General features: G+C 42.4%; 1 protein-coding gene across 4 annotated transcripts in view; it reads right to left on the reverse strand.

Moving 5' to 3' along the window:
- nbeal1 (neurobeachin-like 1) overlaps positions 1 to 18,865 on the reverse strand; it is a 58,687-nt gene that overhangs the window by 15,212 nt on the left and 24,610 nt on the right. For 2 of the 4 annotated variants that reach the window (XM_013912613.1, XM_013912612.1), the window contains exons 9-28: positions 18,238 to 18,604; positions 17,906 to 18,012; positions 16,356 to 16,442; positions 13,086 to 13,169; positions 12,588 to 12,686; positions 11,832 to 12,403; positions 11,278 to 11,410; positions 10,887 to 11,006; positions 10,424 to 10,733; positions 10,221 to 10,306; positions 9,981 to 10,070; positions 8,755 to 8,932; positions 8,523 to 8,656; positions 7,117 to 7,276; positions 6,158 to 6,260; positions 5,922 to 6,081; positions 4,566 to 4,724; positions 3,899 to 4,058; positions 3,461 to 3,549; positions 1,218 to 1,820 (exon numbers count right to left, since the gene is read on the reverse strand). In XM_013912613.1, the coding sequence (XP_013768067.1) occupies positions 1,218 to 1,820; positions 3,461 to 3,549; positions 3,899 to 4,058; positions 4,566 to 4,724; positions 5,922 to 6,081; positions 6,158 to 6,260; positions 7,117 to 7,276; positions 8,523 to 8,656; positions 8,755 to 8,932; positions 9,981 to 10,070; positions 10,221 to 10,306; positions 10,424 to 10,733; positions 10,887 to 11,006; positions 11,278 to 11,410; positions 11,832 to 12,403; positions 12,588 to 12,686; positions 13,086 to 13,169; positions 16,356 to 16,442; positions 17,906 to 18,012; positions 18,238 to 18,604 (3,801 nt within the window). The remainder of the gene's footprint in view (positions 1 to 1,217; positions 1,821 to 3,460; positions 3,550 to 3,898; positions 4,059 to 4,565; positions 4,725 to 5,921; positions 6,082 to 6,157; positions 6,261 to 7,116; positions 7,277 to 8,522; positions 8,657 to 8,754; positions 8,933 to 9,980; positions 10,071 to 10,220; positions 10,307 to 10,423; positions 10,734 to 10,886; positions 11,007 to 11,277; positions 11,411 to 11,831; positions 12,404 to 12,587; positions 12,687 to 13,085; positions 13,170 to 16,355; positions 16,443 to 17,905; positions 18,013 to 18,237; positions 18,605 to 18,865) is intronic. The other 2 variants (XM_013912615.1, XM_013912614.1) reach the window with 1 other exon arrangement.

Consider the following 18,865-nt stretch of genomic DNA (forward strand, 5'->3'; position numbering starts at 1 on the left):
TCAAATGGACCATTATGGCAAGGCTGGGATGGTCAGTTTGGTAAAGTAAATCCGTTGGGCATCTTTCTTTGCCTTTAGACAACAATTCTGAGGGCAAAAGAGCCAAACGGGACAGGCAAAAAAACAAAAAAACAAAAAAAGCATTAACATCAGAATACTGACTACCATATACCATCGGACTGCAGGTTGAGATCAGTTGTTTTGAAAACTTGCAAGTGATAATTGGATTCAATCGAATAATCAGATCCATGACTGATGGAAGGTTTTCATTTACAGTTTGCACTCAGATTCCACCGACTGACATCACTACTGCATGTTTACCTTAGAGACCATCTGTTGGCATTTACGTCATTACTATTCCTCTGCAGGAACAGACGCTTCCTGCACCGTGACTCCAGTTCTTTAATTCTGTTTTAGAGAGTTTTAGGAGGAGTTGCAAGCAGCCACAGTTTGTGCTGTCACTCTGTACAAAGATGTAGATTTAAAAAGGGATACAGGGGACATGTCCCCCCAAAAATGTGCGCATTTGTGATTTTTGTGTTTTCTTCACCAGAATGAAGAAAATGCAACAAACAAAATGTACTGGACCAGACTGTGTGGCAAGACCCCCGGTTTAACATCTTCTCTTCCCGTACCTCAATATTTGAATGAATCCTAAAGCCAAGCCAACACTTTTAAAAAAAGACAGAATAGACATAACAACAAATTAAATCTGGGCATATTAAAACTGTTACTCAGGCTGACCATTAGCTCCTTACAATGAATACACACCCACACATACACACACACACACACACACTGCGGTTAACAGTCACTAAAGCCGCTGAACATTAGCCCCTAAAAAGGGAACCATTTTCTCCTGATTGAGTTATGTTTGCTTAAGATTTTGGAGCCTTAAAATTAAAACACAACATCTCTGAGCCAGTTTAAAAGTCTCTTATGTCTTTAATAGAGGCCAATAGGCTTGATGCTGAATGCAGAGACTGTAGGAATATCAATAAATAGTGAAAGATGGACTAATTGAGGACTTGTTGAAAATAACTATTTTTTTATTCCTGGGCTCTGATATAGCAGCTTAACAGGATCCCCAGTTTAATATTCCTTATTGATTTTTTTCTGGGGCTTGTTTTTTTTTTTTTTATTTGAAAAATAAGCAAAAGCATAACATGTTCAATTTAAATCAAGTGCAAAGCTGTGTAGAAGATTTGAAGGATCACCTCAACATTGTTGAAAGACTCCCCCAGCGAGATGTTGTCACTAAACAGGAAGCTGTCTTCAGTGAGGGAGGAAGTTGCGTCTCGATCCCCGGAGTTCCCTGGGAAAGGCTTCGAGGTTTCCAGTGGTGAGGGTGTGCTGGGCATGCTCCCAGGTGTCTGGCTGCCGCTCTCTCCACCCTCATATGCCTGCAGATGGGACAAATCCAGCATCAAGCCCCCTGATTTTCCCACCACCCAGGGCTTGACGTGGGGCTGCGGCTCGGTGGAGGCAGAGGAAGACGGCGTATCCAACAGCGAGATGACGTCGCCATTCTCCAGGCTGTCCACAGAGCGGGTATCACTTATGCTGATCCGGTCATCCTCCACCCGGTCCAAGCGCCCGGCGCTGCCTGCCCGTGCCCTCCTCTCCAACGGCAGCTCGAGACGGTTGCTACCGCCGCTGGTCCGGCTCAGCTCCAGGCTGCAGGTGCTGACAGTATCTGAGCCACGCAGCGCCAAGGACCCTTCGCCCCTTAGGTACAGCCGCATGAGGGTGTCCTGCCAACACTGCTGCTTTGAGATCTGAGCAGCAGCATCCTGTTGGGACTGAAGCAGCTGGTACACCTAAAGAGGAGGTAGTAGATTCAACTTTGAAGATGACAAAAAACAAAACAAAAATCTTCAAAGGCAAACTGTAAGTTACAGATAGAAAGAACTTGAATTAAGGCTTTTAAACATCACCTCACTGGTATTACCTCACTAAACACTTACCTGACTGCAACTTTATGATTACAATCAGTAGAGTCCAGAGCTATTGAGGAATTATGTTCCTTTGTGAATTATGACCCCATCACAGTTAAAAAAGGAGGATAAGGCAGCGAGCGAGCAAGCGCTTGGGGACAGGGGGAAGGAAAAAAACTCCCTTTGAATAGGAAGAAACTTGAGCAGAACCAGTCTCGGGGTCAAGCCAGAATTAACTCCCCTAAGTGACAAGGGTGTCTGCATTTTGGCCCATCTAGACGGTTACGCTCCTGCTTGGTGCTCCAGAGAACCCAGGTTCTCTAGGGAACATTCAAAAAGCTTTCCTCTGACTGGAAACACACTCACTTTCCAGTTTGAACGCAGTTTGAACAACTGTAAAGTTTTTGGCCATGCCATGGTATCTATGATTAATGCAGTACCACTCTGACTGTTAAGGCTAAGAGCATTATGTCTATAACTTCCTTCTGTTCCTTGAAAGAGAGGAATGAGAGACATCACCAGGTTCCCCTGCAGCACACGTGGGCTCGGTGAATGGTTAGGGGTAACCATGATGACAGGCTGTGCAGGCAGGCCCATGCATATGTCAGCACAGGTCACACAGACCGTGATATTGCATACAATATATATTGTATGTCGTTCCTTTCCTTCAGGGAATAGAACATATAGACATAACAGTGTTTTTATTAATGTATTGTCAGTTAAGAAGGTGAGTTGTCTCAAAGCGCTTAAATTTTCAGGTAAAGACCCAACAGTATAACAGAGCGCCCCAACAATCAGATGATTCCCAGAATACAAGCACTTGGTGGCAGTGGGGAGGAAGAGAGCACAAACCGGAAACAAACGAGACAAAACACAAAACTACAAGAGAGAGTAGACAAACGTTAATAGTGGCATATAAATGCACACTGAAGGCTTTTCAGGGAACTTAAGACAACCTGATAATAAAATGTTTCAATAGTCCAGGCTGGAAGTCACAAATGCATGCACTTAGATTTTGCAGATGAAAGAAGGCAACACTCGAGATTTGTTTAATGTGTGTAGTTGCTATACAGAGATCATATACCATGTTTTATCACTGCCTGTAACAGCAGGGCAACTAAAGTTATAACTGTTTCCTCTCAGCTGTTCACATGTTATTGATCTACTAATGTTCAATAATTATTTTAGACTAAATCATTCATCAGTGTATTCTCTCTGCTGCTGATGTTTTCACATGGATGTGAGTATAATGCACTGATCTAAATGTGTGGAGGCGGCGAAAATAGTGGCAGTGAGTGCTGGAATTTTCCAGGCTTAAGCTGAGGACACGCATTATTATTATCACTTCAATAAATAAAAAGGAAATAACGTATGAAGAGAAACAGAAAAAGGAAACAGAAAATATTGTGCAAAGGATTAGATACTGTGCACTGATTGCAGGAGTCATTTCCTGTGTGCTAATTTGCTAATAAATATGATGAATGGTGTGAGTGCAGCAGGTTTAAGTGCAGGTGTTCCCTCACCCTCTTGCAGACGATGAGTCGCACGCTGGGTCCGGCCCGGTGAGTGAGCTGGACCAAAGCCATCAGGTCCTTGTAGTTTACCACTTGATCTGCAGATTGTAGACACATATGCTTTTACATTGATCCAAGTATATTCAGTATTGGTTGGTTCATTGAAGTGCTAATGCATTATTTCCCCTCAGTGACCGAAATGTACAGCCTGTACCCCACCAATCTGTCCAAAGTAATCTTTACCTGTCTCCATATAAATGCTTTTTGCCTTTAGCACCAGTGTGTTATCAGCGTGAAAGTATAATCCACAGTGCTTTTGTTTTTAAAGAATAACCAAGTTATGCATTATGCCAATCCTTTATGTTCCTATATGTGTACTTTGTTTTGCTACTAAAGAAAAAAAAAAAAAAGCACAAATTTTTAAAATGCACTGAAGCAAGCTCTGACCTGTATGGAGGACTTGGTTAAGGAGACAGCGGATCAGGGTGGGAGTGATGTGAAGTTCAGAGAAGAGCAGCGACAGACCGGAGTAACCCGCCTCCCTCAGCCGCAGTCGCTGCTTATTTTTCTCATAGAGCCGGTCGCAGCGCAACATTCGCTCAAACAACTGCACGAAGCGGAAGAGAATCACACAAATCAATGATTCTGAACATTTTTTAAAGTAACTGTGCTGAAACGGATGTAGGATATTCCTCTTCGGTAGTACTGGTGAATTCTCAGAATGTCATATTAACAAGCAGGCGGCTACATGCACAAACAGCATGTACACGCAAAAATGTGCATGAGTGTTTTCCAAGACAAAACAGAGCACAGGATCAGATCAGGAAGGCCAAGGCTAAAGTAAACCTCACAAACCTGGCAGATCACTGATGTCAGTGCTAGCATGCATCAGCTGATGTCTGACACTAATATTAGTTTATCTTTATATATAAGATCCATTTCTCACCTTATTATTTAATATAAAACAGCAAATTTCAAAGTTTGCCTTTCTTATCACCATGGTGCATTATTTCTATTTAGAAACACCTAACTATATTAAGTTACAATCAACACTGATGACTGTGGATCTATGCTAAGACACTGAGATGGCTTTAATGACGCTTCTGTCACCTACCTTAAAGACAAGTTCTCGGAGTCGATCTGAGTGTTTGTTATTGAGGAGGAGAGCATAGCAGGAGTCAGCCGCCGCGGGTTCAAAGAGAAGCAGGAAGAGCTGGTCTTTGGCTGGGCTGCTCTGCAGAAGGCTCAGCAACAGCTCCAGCAGAGCACACAGCTGCAAAACAAACGACCACAGTTCACCCATCACATCTTCCAGTAAAGACTGTACTATACTTTCAATTTTCATATCATCTGCTGGTTTAGACACGTTTCATTTCTGCTTTAAGTGAACCTTTGCTGTTTCACATTGGTAGCAAAGCTATCTGCTATAAACTATACTACAAACCGTACATACCCAACAACACTTTTTAAGCCTGCTTTTAGCTGGGTTTTGATTTCACTGAGGACTATCTTTAGATATACTCTTTAAAAAAATCTAAATGTTCACAGAAAAAATTTATTAAGTGCGACATAAATAAGAAAGTGAGGGAGCAGATGCCTGGATCATCTGATTATGTTGACCATATGCTCACAGGAGGTGATGTAACCTTCCACATACAAAGTTTTCTTAAATGAAGTGGGACTCAAAAATTGGGGGAGAGGAGGAGGTTTGACGAGAACGGTAAATGGAAATCACCAAACTGTTGACAGTAAACAAGTCCAGTGAAAGGGTTATCTGCCGAGAGTCAGAAAGGAAAACGGTTAATGTCAGTGTCAGCTAACAGCTGCTGATGGGTAATGCTGACTGAGAGGAAAATGTTTAAAAATAATGCAGAGAGAAAGAGAGAGGCCAGCAGAACAGCTGCCAGGTGGGAAACGAGCGTAGAGCTTCCTGTGCAGGCATCCCTGCACTTTGGTCTCATTGGGAAACACCATATCCTGCAGTGGAAGCTCCTCTCATTTCACACTGAAATCCTCTAAATGGCACATTGTTGGGATTATCCAGTTTCACAATTTATAGGTCACCTGGCAAGCAGACGCTAATAATAACATGACCTACTCCAAATTTATTAAGATGCTGACCTGACATATTTCAGTCTTTATGATCCAACAAAACTACTGACTGGCTCACTGTAAGGCTGAGAAAGGATTAACCTTCTGTTCTTGGTGGATGCAGTACTCCCACAGTGAGGTTTCCATATTTTTGGGGGTGGGGTGGGGTATTGGTTTTTCCTGAGGACAATCCTATTAAGCTGAACGATTTAGCAAAACAACCAGGCAGAGGAAAAGAAACAATTCCCTTAAAAAAAAAAAAAAAAAATAATAATATTAATATTTTGAGATTTCAGGGAAGCAGTTCCTCTCTGCTTCCTCTGATGTTTCTCAGGTTTATGCTAAAACTGGACCTCAACTATAAAATCCTAAATCTAACCTGATCTTCGTCTCCAATGGCAGCGATGTATCCCAGAATGCTCTGCATCTCCTCCTGCGACATGCCCTTACTAATATAGTACTTGATGAGGCTGCACAGAGATGCACGGATGGTCCGAACGTCATCCTCGCTCAAGTCACTGTCTTTGTTAGTGTTCTTCCTAAAATATGGAAGAAATGACAATCAGTTCAAAGCCTGGCAAACAGATCCCCACCCACCCCCCACTGGAGTCTTACCCATAATAGAGGCGTATGGTGTCCACCAGAAACTGAACTCCATATTTCTTCCGGAACTGCTTCCTGTTGTCTTTGATGACAGTGGACATGTACTGGATATGACCTGCATTACAAATAAAGGGCACAAGATCTGTCTCATTAAGGAGCATAAACTCTGAAGACCCGCTGTTTTACATCTTTAATACATTTTCATCAGTATTTAACTTTCACATAAGATCTTATTTCACTGGACACTGCTGATATCATCTGTTGCTATGAGTATCAAATCTCAAACATTTTATGAGACTCAAAATATGAGTTCTGCAGAAGACAAAAAACAACCAAACAAAAATAAACAAACATACACTTTACAATTTCAACTCTAATCTGAAAGGAATATGACTGACAATTCTGTCGGAGCTTCTTTAGTCAAAACAGCCAGACCAATGAAGGCTAAACTACTGAAGATAAAGTGTGAAGCTTGTATTCCCGATGCAAATATGGAAAGCCAAAAGGCAGACAGCAGCAGTAAGGCTACCTGACAATAATGAAGCAATATATATATTTGTGTCTGCCAATACAAGTAAAGTCTGTGCATGGAAAAATGTATTGATTAAGCCAGAAATGGTATGAAATGGAAAGTCTAGGGTTGAGGTGTGTTGCAAAGTAGCTTGCAGAGGCAGCAGAAACTGCATGCAAGTTAAAGTTCCTTAAATAGGAAGAATATGACAAGCAATAGCTGAACAATCCGCTAATGTGCACCTAGATCAGCTCATGTGCCTGGATTGTTAGCTGAGCTTGGCTCTGCTTCCTTGGTCTGGCTCAGAGTTACAGGACATGAACAGCGCAGGAATCAAATGTAGAGTAGCTGCGTTTGTGACCCTGGTATTAAATACCTTGTTGTGTAGATGAGAAACTGTAAAATCATGTGTATTGAAACAATTATCAAAGGCACACAAATACAAATGTATAGATCTAACCTATGCGTAGTGGGAAGTCCCCTTTGTTCCAGATGTTGAAATTGAACAGCAGATGAGTGTGAAGCTGCTGCAGCAGAGCTTGATTCTTCTCATATGTCACTTGTTCTATCAGGAGCTGCACAGCAACCAGCACGTTGACGCCAACATGCCCAGCTGGCAGCTAAACACACACAAACATAACTATTAACTCAAACACTAACATGTTCAGACACCCATGAAAAATGATGACACGCAGAGGAAACACAGTACAGTTGACTACACGTATGATATGAAAACGCACCTTTTAAGAAACAAAGAAAAGCTTGTTATCAGGTCACCATAAAGCCATGTGACACCCATAACTCAGTACCCATAAACAGATAAGGGAAGAAGTAAGCATATTAGTGGATTATTTGGATACCATTTAAAGGGTGTGGTTACATCGCCTAGAGCAACTGTTACCACATCTAAGACACTTTCATTTAATCTCGGTCTCTGTGGAGGCTTTTATTTTCCATTGGTGTAAATGCTGACTCAGTCTCCTCGCTAAGTAAATAAATAGAGAGGGACTTGCACATGACAAAAGACTGAGGAGGAAAAGGAGGGTTTGGATTGGAGAGCTGAAGATTAAAGAACCAGCACACGAAGGGGCAAACAAAAGGACAAAAACACAGACAAGGAACAAACACAGATGAAGCGACAGACAGGGACAAAAAGGATCGGAGGTGAAATAATTATAAAGAATACGTGGTCCTTTGTATCAGAAATCAAATGATGTCAGCCAGACAGTCTGAATTCCTCAGCTGTAAGCTCTTAGAGTCAAACTAATCCATACTGAATAGGATGAAAAACAAAAGAGGCTCATGGTCACTGGGCACAGCCTAGTTTAATTAATGTACTGCCTGAAATAAAATCTAATGGATGCTTTGCACCAAAAATACTATTAAAACATCCCTCTATACTAAAGGGAATGCTGACAGGATATGCTCATAAGATGAAATGCATTTACTTTCACCAAAATCAGAAAATTTGACATTCTTTAAAGGGAGGCTATTCTGCTCATTTCAAGCTCCATATGTTTGTTTGTTTTTTTTTAATCTTTGGATGTTTTCTTGGACAAGAGATTCTAAATATTTCTTATTTATCTGGACCTTGGTCCAGCCCACCTGATTGGCTGCCCCTCATGAACAGGACGCTTAAACTGCAGGTGGGTGGAGCTTCTGTGCTCACGACAGACATGCGTGCCTGAGATGACCATATTAGGCATATCCTCTCTCTGACATCACACAGAGCCAAGTGTAGAAAAAACAAAACAAAACCGTAAATATAGAAAGTAACAATTTGCAGAATGAACTTGGTTTTATATTTAATTGTAAATATGTATCCACCCAAATTAGCCATATGCAAAATCATGCTTAAACCAAGACCTTCTGTAGCAGGGCTCCCAGTGTCCCGACGCCATGTAAGTACAGCAGATTCTCCTGGTTGATTGGGTGTCTCTGCAGAAAATGCTTCAGCACCAACAGGAATGTGGCTACCAGATTCTTCTCCAGGCGGGCCTCTGAGGTAGAAAATGTATCTCAGTTTATTTCCTTATTCTGCCCATTAACACAATTGTTTGTTTCATGACAAGGATTTGACAGTTGTATCAGAACAGACCTGAAGACCTGTTAGATGGGAGAATGACCCAATCGCCATCGGCTGGTGTGGTCACATCTGGGGTGATGAAATCAGATCCAGCTGTGGGATCATTCATCTGCTGATCAGGAGTCACGAAAGCCAACTGCTCCAGGATTGGGAAGAGAATTGGCAGGCCACCCACACAGTTGATCATGTCCTGCCAAAGATCAATATCATAGAGCTTAGTAGGGGGACGTGTGGTGCTCAGAATTGAAAAAGAAAGCTGAAAATTCAGCACCACTAAAGATGGTGGTTGTCCAACCCCTGCCTTCCCCCTAGTGGTCAATATAAAAACTACAGATTTAAGGCACTTTACTTTTCATACCCAAAAGCTTTTTTTGTTCTCTAGATCAGCGGTCCACAACCCCCGGGCCTCGGACCGGTACCGGTCCGTGAGTCGTTTGGTACCGGGCCGCGAGAGTTGAGGCTCAGGTGTGAAATGTATGGTTTTCAGGGTTTTTATCGGTTTTCAGCGTTATTTTGTTACTGTTTTTATCGTTAACTCGGTTTTCCTGGGTCTTTTCACGTGTGTTATGAATAAATCTTATTTTTTTCGGTACCGGTACTAGTTTTATTTTGTTGTATTTATCCGCGACACCTTAAAGGCCGGTCCGTGAAAATATTGTCAGGCATAAACCGGTCCGTGGCGCAAAAAAGGTTGGGGACCGCTGCTCTAGAACACAGATTTGGATGATTAATTTATTCAAGTGCTCTGTTGGGATATGTCAGAAACTGATGTCAGCATTGTGGACTGAGCCAAAGTCATAATATCCTCAGGAACGTCTGTGGACTAAAGCTTTTAAAACATTATTTTGGGACAAACTTACCAAACATTCTATATGATTTGACCAGTTTCCACACAAACTCCAGAACGTGTAAGGAGAATCATTTCAGGCACTGTCCAAAGTTACCCTCCCACAGGCAGCACATCAAACACAGCCAACCAACCAATCACAGCACTTTAAAGACCAAGCCACATTTTACATTGATTCAATTCTTCTTCCTTTTTAAAAAAAACAAAACTTTAAGCATCAATGGCCTTGATTTCATTCTAAAAATAGCTGCTGAGAGGGAAGATGTGCTTCTAGAAGGACCTTCACTTCATTTTAAAATAGTGTGTATATTACATCCATGCAGTACAAGCACAAATACTCCACTGGCCATAAAACTTTTCCATGACAGCACGAGTTTCAGTTTCCGCCCACCTTGATATCCCAGTTAACGACTTTGTTCCCTGTCAGGCGTCCGTGGAGCATGTTTGGAGACAGGTCCAGGCAGATGGGGTTTCTGCAGGCCTGTTAACAAAAGGACTTTGTTTAGTTAGCAGGTAAAGTTTCAGCTAAACACAAACAAAAGGAAGTGATGTAACCCCGGAGAATCCCATCTGCTGCTACACACAGCTGATTCTAAGAAGGCGTGGCTGAGACAGTAATCACAGTAAGCACCTTGGGTGAGTAGTGCAGCAACAATTTGGCTGAAAGGTCCCCAAGCTCTGATTCTTGGGCTTTAAATGGAGAGATGCAGTTTGGACCTGTGCAGAAAAAAACCTTAAGTTATAAAACTGATTCAAACCACATTCTTGTTCAATTTTTTCTTCTTTACATTTATTTTTAATTTTGCACCTCTTCCATAATTTCGCATCACTTACCAGCACTACAGATGGCTTTTATGTGGTTCTGCTGCAGTGGTTCATGAAACACCATGACACTTCCTAGCTGGCCCTGCAGGGACGTGGGGCTTCCCCACTCGCTATCCTGAGTGCCCGCTGAGATTAGCTTAGTCACAGACTCAGGCTTCCCTCCCAGGAGGCCTCCCCAGGTGTGAGGGGACAGGATGCCGCCCAGTGACGAGCGAGTGGTAGGGGTGGTGGCCGAGGAGAAGGGAGGGTCTGGGATCTGGGAGGGTGGAGGAGTGGTGGTGCGCTGGCCTGCTGAGCCGATGCAACAGGAGGTGAACGGCTGCAGGAAGAGTAAAGCAGAAGAATGTGGGAAACAAAGAAAGAATATAAGACAGCAAAAATATTTTAGAAACTGTAAAATTTAGGTGTTGTGACAGATAAGCTGATTGGTCCATAATAATAATAATAATAATAACGGAGGTTCAGGTCTCACCTCTGTCATGGACGGGTACTTGAGGGGGGCAGAAAGTTTCTGCTGTCCGTCCACATAAATGTAGACTAGACTCTGTCCAAATGGCCTCTTTCCAGGCACATGCACCACACCGATGCTGTGCTGTGGACAGAAATTCAAACACCTCCATTAGACGTCAACTTCCTAAACTACAACTCCACAAGAGGTCCAAATGAAGTATTCATCTAAATAAATACTCTACACATATAATCTTTGTGTAGCTGGATTTATTAACTCAAGGAACAGTCAAGGGTGTTACACATCTTTCTGATTCATCTCTGATAAATACTGATGTATTCATGTGCTCTGGAGACGCATTTTTCAGTGGTACTACCCTTTCAGCAAAGAAATGACATCATTAAATCTGACTCACCCAGAGAGAGTCACAGAAGCAGTAATCAGGCAGCATGACTGTGACATACTCCTTCTTTGTGCATACGGCAACAACCAGCACACCTGCTGAGCTGATAAAGGCCTCAAAACCTGTTCCTCCTGGAGTAAAAAAGCTGTAGAGAATCAAAGAAAACCATTTGAAATATGTTGAGTGTTTAACATGCATAGCTTTTTACTGAAATTGTTGTTATAGGTTACACTGGTTACACTGAGGTTACTACTTCAGGTACGAAGGGACTGGATTCCCTTTTTTCCTGGTAAAAACAGCGTTTCCCTTCTCAATGCAGCTTTGTTTATTTTAACTATTTAATGCAGAATAATCCAATATGCTTTGAAAGATTGAGTGCTAATTATAGAATTACAGATTACAGATGGGTTTTTACCAGATTACTGCCTACCATTGTCAAAAGCCTTTGATTTACAAAGGTTAACATTATATGTAAAATTTAAGATGATAAACATCCTTCAACACTGATTTAAATATGAAATGTGTTCCCAGTTATTCCTGCCTATATTTATGTCTTTTCTTCTGACCTGTACAGCTGTTTTCTCTTGTCTTTGCTGGATGGACCCAGCTGGTCCTGGTCCAGTGACAACCAGGCGAGGAAGCTAAAGGCAGACCCTGGCCAGCGGTGCACTGTTGGAACTACGATGCCAGCCATGCTGGGCGACAAGTCAAAGTACTGCATGGCACTTTCCAAGCCTTGCTTGCGCACCATGACGAGGAGGGCTTTCAGAGCAGGACCTACGTATGGATGTGCTTGGCTGGACTCTGGAAGCCGAAGGAGACGCAAGAACTCCAACAGTTCCCTGGCACTCAAAGACTGGCACCCAAGTGAGCCTACTAGCCCCAAAAGGCTTTCAGCACAAGCTCTGTGTAGTCGCTCGTGGCGCTCCAAGGCAGCTAGTGCGCGCATGACCATGGCGGCGTTGACACAGGTAGCACGGGTCTGGCGGTTGAGGCAACTAAGGCGGCGGAGCCAATCGGCTGTGAAGAGCTGCAGTTCTGAGGAGTCCAGCTCTGGGAGCCACTGGACCAGCAGCAGCAAAGGCTCCACATTACTGATCCCCAGGAGGCCCACTGAGGTGTGCTCACCCTCCACTGCCTGGACACACACACACACACACACACACACACACACACACACACACACACACACACACACACACACAACTCTAGTCACCAACCATTAACAATTTAGGAAATACAGCCATTAAACACTTTGGATTATTCAGACAATTATAGAAATTTGAAAGTCAGACAATAAAAGTCTTCAGTGTTTGTCTCACCATATTCATCAGCTCTTTGAGGAGGTGTCGAGATGGCTGCCCGAGGGAGATAAGTACTTCGTACAAGTGATTGTACCCGATCCTCTCCTTAAAAACCTCCTGTACAAATCAAGAGAGCCACAAGGAATTTTGTAACAATTTGACTCCAACTAAACGTCTTTGTAATGTTTCAGAAACGTTTCAGGACGTTACAAGTTTTATTCACTTAGCATTAAATGAAAGTCTCTTTAATGAAACAATATCAATTGTTCTATCATCTGTGTGGCATAGAACAGCACACCGACAAAGATATAAGTGTCTCCAGTCACTCAGTCTTCCCAGGATATATTAGGAGGCCACCAAGTCAAACCCTGCTGACTCCACTGATAGCCAAATGGTTGTTTAGCAGGCTCTCATATACAAGGTGTGCTATTTAAGCTCTTTTAGCCCACAGTCGCTAGCAATCTCTAAAAATCTAAAATTGCAAAATTAAAAGTAACAGACTACCAATAGTTTTACCTTTGCAGCTGGCGATTTGTGCATCACTGTTGTTAGGGCTTTGATGGTTGCTACGGCAAGGGAGTCCAACCGCCCTTGAAACACCTGAAAGAAAAAAAACTAGTCTGTCCCCGTTGCTAAAAAGTTGTTCTTTTAGTAGGAAAAGTTGGTACTGACAGATTATTGCAACACTGAAGACCAACTTCTTTCAGGGCCTAAAAACAACATGCATCACTATAAAAAAAGATAAGAAGTAAACTTTAGTTGATGCCTTGGAGTCTGATTCATTTTGTTTGTGTAAAAAGTGAGTAAAAATCACTGATGATGGTTAGAACCCTGCAGTAGGAGCTGGCATCAAGGCTTGTACTGCAGATGTTATAGTGAAGGTAAGACTTGTTCTTCTGCTCCAGGTAAAAAGCAATCCTTTTAATAGCATCGGGACATCAAGGTTTAGTTTAAAACAAAAAGAAACACCCACTTCCACACAGACAGTCAACCACAAAGAAGTACCTCACTGTTTTTCTTTCCACAGTGGCACACACATTTAAAACAAAGCATGCAACCCATAAAACACAAGCCAAACCATGACACATTTAACACAGATCCATCTCCATCCAGCTTTGTCCTGCTCATGCCCGACACATTCTGGGTCACTAAACCCATTATTTGATTGACATGAGAATGCCCTGCAGAGTCTCGGAGCAGCTGGAGAGGGACTGTGGCAAAAACAAAACACTTAGATCATCGTCACAGAGTCCAGATTACCTCAAACCACTGAACTCTGTGAGAACACACACCAGGCCATTGTGATAGCATTCCAGTGGAGCCCTTAGTATACCAAAGAAAACCAGGACAATGCATGAGAAGGTGGGTATAGGAGTGAAGAGGTGCTCAGGGGAGGGAGGAAATTGCTTTAACACACGAGGCATTGAAGTCACTCCACAGCAAGGCCACAAAAATCACATTGTTGAGTGGTTGTTTATCACCTTAGCTCAGTTGAAGTTTTAAAACATCAGTTTTTGTCTCCCCACTTCATCGCATTTATATTTGTGCTCTAAATTGAGTGAACGTCTGCTTTTTTCCCCTTTCCATTCTGTGTGAAGAGCGCTGACTGACAGCTGAAGTAAAAGAAGGACCAGGAAATATTAAAACTTAGTGAACTTAGTAAAGTTTTACTTTTCACTGTTCAGCTGGTATTTGTTGACTCACTAAAGTAGACCAAATCTTTCATCTCTGTAGGTGAGATAGGTTAACTTACCTGCTGCTACATGTTACTTTCTGTTCATGCTGGAAGCTGTTTTTCTTTATTGTTTGGCGAGACATCTTTTTGGTGCATTATCGGCACAAATTACGGATCCTGATCGAGCCTAACATTTATGAACCTTTCAAATTAATTATGGGAATGATTAATGGGAATGTACCTTTATATCTGTGTAAAAAGATTCTGTAGGCAAGAGAAAAGATTTTAGGTACCAGAAGCATTTTGGTTTGGGTTTGTAGTCTGCTTGTGGTTTTAGTTCTATTGACCAATCACATCTGAGCAGGATCTGGTTTGCTGGTGAACAGTCCCTGTGCAGAGCAAAGGTAGGAAAACATTTTCTGAATCTATGAGCTATCGCCTGATTATACATTAGCTGCATTTGCAGTCACAAAGAATGATCAGCACCCTGACAGCAAGAGGATTCTCTGTTAATCATCTTTTGGTTGCTCCCTTTAGGGTTCGCCACAGTGAATCATCTACCTCCATCTCACACTGTCCCCAGCATCCTCTTATCATACTCTGGCACCAAATAATATCTTTTCTCTAGATCCACAAATACACAGTGGACCTCTTTTTTGACTTCCTGTATCAACCCTCTAAAACATTGTATATGTAGTGCTCTCTCGGCATGAAGCCACACTGCTGCTTGCTGATCGTCACTTCTGCTCTTAACCTAATTTCAACAACTGTTTCCCATTGTTTGACTTATCAGCTTTATCCCTCTGTGGTTACTACATCACCCGTCATCACCCTTGTTCTTAAAAACTGCTGCTGGTACACGTTTTCTCCATTCCTCAAATCTTGTCTGACTGAAAGTGTTAAAAAAAAATCTCCTGGACATCTCTATACCAGCGGTCCCCAACCCCCGGGCCTCGGACCGGTACCGGTCCGTGAGTCGTTTGGTACCGGGCCATGAGAGTTGAGGCTGTGTGAAGTGTATAGTTTTCAGGGTTTTTATCGGTTTTCAGCGTTATTTTGTTATTGTTTTTATCGTTTACTCTGTTTTCCTTGGTCTTTTCACATGTGTTATGAATAAATTTTCTTTTTTTCGGTACCAGTACTAGTTTTATTTTGTTGCATTTATCCGCGACACCTTAAAGGCCAGTCCATGAAAATATTGTCGGGCATAAACCGGTCCGTGGCGCAAAAAAGGTTGGGGACCACTGCTCTATACCTCCACAGGTATGTCATCTGGACCAGCTTCATCCTTGTCACAGCTGTCCTCACTTCCTCTTTACCAATCCTCTGTACCTTTTGATTCACTAACTTACCTCCATCAGTCCTCCTCATTCTCATTTTCTTTATTCATCTGCCTGTTAAAGTACTCCTTCCATCTTCTCAACATACTCTCCATCTCTATCTTAAATCACCCTAACCTGCTGCACATCCTTTCTAGTTCAATCTCTCTGCCCAGCCAATTGATACAAGTCTTTTTCTCCTTCCTAAGTGTCCCGCCTCAGTACTACTTACTTCATCTCCCTTACTTTCCCACTTTTTCTGTGCTAACATCTACCTTTCTTAAACTTTGCACCACGAAGTCTCCTTGTCCTCTTTCCTCTGTCATGTTGGCTTCAGCCAACAATAGCAAAGTTTCCAATGGCACTTTATTGGCAACCAAACCATGACCAGTCTGGTATGGAAATTTCATTCCTGATGATCTGCATGTTTGATTTGGCAAAGACTTTATGGCAGATGTCATTCCTGACACAACCCTCCCCTTTTATTCAGGCTTGGGACCAGCAGTAGGAAAACATCAGCGTGTTCTCTATTGTGCTATTAATTCACAATCTAAGTAAAATCGTAATAATAGTAATAATAATAATAATAATAGTAATAATAATAATAATAATAATAATAATAATAATAATAAAGAAAGGTAAGGCAATATGAGGGTCTTGCTGTGGAGCGGCCTCATGATTCTGGTGAGATGAAAGTGGAGGGATTTGGCAGCAGTAGCAGATGAGAATAAGGGCAGGGCAGATGAATAATGTGGAGGGGGTGAGATAATGTGGGGCTTTTCTCGGCGGTACCTGAGTGTCCCTCTCGCCTGTCAGTAACCTGTTGTTGGTTATATCTTTCTGGTCCTTGTCTGCCGCCGTGCACCTAGCATTAACCAGCTGATAGACACAACAGGCAACATGTCAACATAGCATGTGGGGAGGCTGATAGAAAGAGACAAGGGAGAGACAGAGGACAGTGCAGGGGAGGAGGAAAGATGTTATAAGTGGAGGAGAGGGTGCTAGGTTAATAGCAATGCCACCGTGTGGACGCGTTGTTTGGTGATCCAGCTGCGCTGTGCAGAGGTAAACATGCAAGGAGGGCAAAATGCTCTTTCTCACACTGAAAGTGAAATACTAAACATGACAAACAGGATTGACGAGACCTGGACAAAACTGTATTCAACTTCAAATGTGTCACCTGCAGCAGACTGACCAGAGATGTAATAATAAAACCGATTTCTAAGATGTGAACTTCAACTCCATATTAAAAAAAAAAAATACAATTTTTTCCATCAACTCATATGCTACTCAAGTGAATCAATAATCTGAAAAATAATTACACATTAATGTGATTCCATATGATACCATCTAGTGCAACTGTGGGCCCAGGTATGGGTGTAGTATTCAGAGGAAAAAGTCACATATTTACAAGTAAAATCCTGAATAATATCTGAGATGCAGGACAGTTTGCTGATGCTCGTCATGTACTTGAATTGTAGAACCTAATCAAGTAACTTTGGAACAAATTTAGCAATAAGGAAACACCCAACTCCAGCCTGGAAACCCCAAATTATCAGAAACCTCCAGACTTTAAAGAGACACGGCTGTGTGATGAGCCCATTTAGAGGGCAACAACATTCTTATTTGGTGGGGATGATAGCTGCTCTGCATCACGTACTACAGCAAATGCAAGCATATTGCTGTTTACATCATATATACTGTGTTTAAATATTCATCCATCTTCTTCTGCTTATCGAATTCAGCTTCGGGGGTTAACATTATTAATCTAATCCCATGCACATCTATGGACTGTGGGAGGAAGGCGGAGGACCTGGAGAGAACATGCAAACTCCGCATAAAAAGGCTCCATCCGAGGCCTCATGCATATTCATGCAAGGTGTGCATGATTATACATGAGCTTGCACGTCCCTGTTTAGCAACAGTATCTGGGGTATGATGAGGTAGATTCAGTCTTAGAAGCTGAAGATTTAATTCCTTAACATAAAAAAAAAGTCTTAGTATTTTTTTGACTTGCAAATTTGCAAATGATCGTTTTTCTCTGAATATCACCCCACTTCTCACAGCTCCATGTGTTTGGCTTCCTGCTCTCTCTCTCTCTCTTTTTTTAATAACAAATACAATGAAAAACGACAAGATACAATACAAGCATTGCATCACAGTGCGGCCTCCTTATCAGTGTGTAAACACAAACAGCCTTAGGAGGCTGGGGTATCAGATACAAGATACTAACAAGAACAACAAAGATCCTGCACAGTTCTCGATGCCAGCTGAATCTACGGGTTATAAATAGACAAAAAAAAAAAAAGAAACAGAAAAAAAAAAAAGAGCTGTGCTTTTACCTTGCTGTTCTGGAGCAGTCGTGTGAGATGCTCAAAACAGTTACTGTTGAGGAAGATGGCTTGTAGTACTGGCCTGTCTGAACACAGGAACATGTCCCTGATAGTGTCTGAAAGGCAGGAGAAATCAACACAGAGGGGCAAAGACGAAGAGAAGCACAGTGAGACAAATAAAAAAGGAGTAGAGAGATGAATGACAACAGAATGTAAACACTGTTAGATTAGCTCGGCTTCCATCTTTGAAAATTATCTTTAAACAAAATGTAGCAGCTGGTAACTAATTTAAAATGTCTTCAAAATGATGAAAGACACACTTTTGTGGATTAAGATCATACCTAGCATGTTTACTTGCAGGGCCACAAATCTGCTCTCCCAGTGTCGACCCAGTGTTGGCACTCGGCCCTTGGCTTGCTGCTGCTGCTGCTGCTGGGCAGCCACGACAGCTGCTGGGTCCGAGTTGAGCAGCTTAAAGTAGTTTTCCAGCACTGAGGCAATTTCCACCTGCCGCTGGTCTGAGCTGGAGGCCAGGAGCCGCTGGACCACCTCCCGCAGGCAGCCCAACGTCAGCAGTGCTTTACGGTCCGGGGCCTCACTATCCCAGTCCTCGCCTTCCTCTGAGGAGCAGCTACCCATGGAGCAGTCAGCCAGGACCCGCATCAACACTTCCATGGTGGCTGGAGAAATTGCAAGGAGAGCGTTCCTCTGCCGGGGTTGCAGTGGTGGAGGGAGGGAAACAATGTGAGTTAGTCAAAGCAAGTCACTTGAGATCAGATGAGAATTGAAAGCGCCGTCCTAGAGTGTGGGAAAGCGGCAAGATAAACAACAATACCACTGAAAAATAAAGAATACAATAGCAACTCATGCACTGCATTCAAGATGAAGAGTGCTCATTTAAACATCAATGCTGTATTCCTTTGCTGGTGATCAACCAATCAGATAAAGCAGAGAAATAAAAGAAACCAT

This window comes from Pundamilia nyererei, unplaced genomic scaffold, assembly GCF_000239375.1.
Source record: "Pundamilia nyererei isolate P.nyererei 1_Seehausen unplaced genomic scaffold, PunNye1.0 scaffold00094, whole genome shotgun sequence".
Classification (NCBI taxonomy): domain Eukaryota; kingdom Metazoa; phylum Chordata; class Actinopteri; order Cichliformes; family Cichlidae; genus Pundamilia; species Pundamilia nyererei.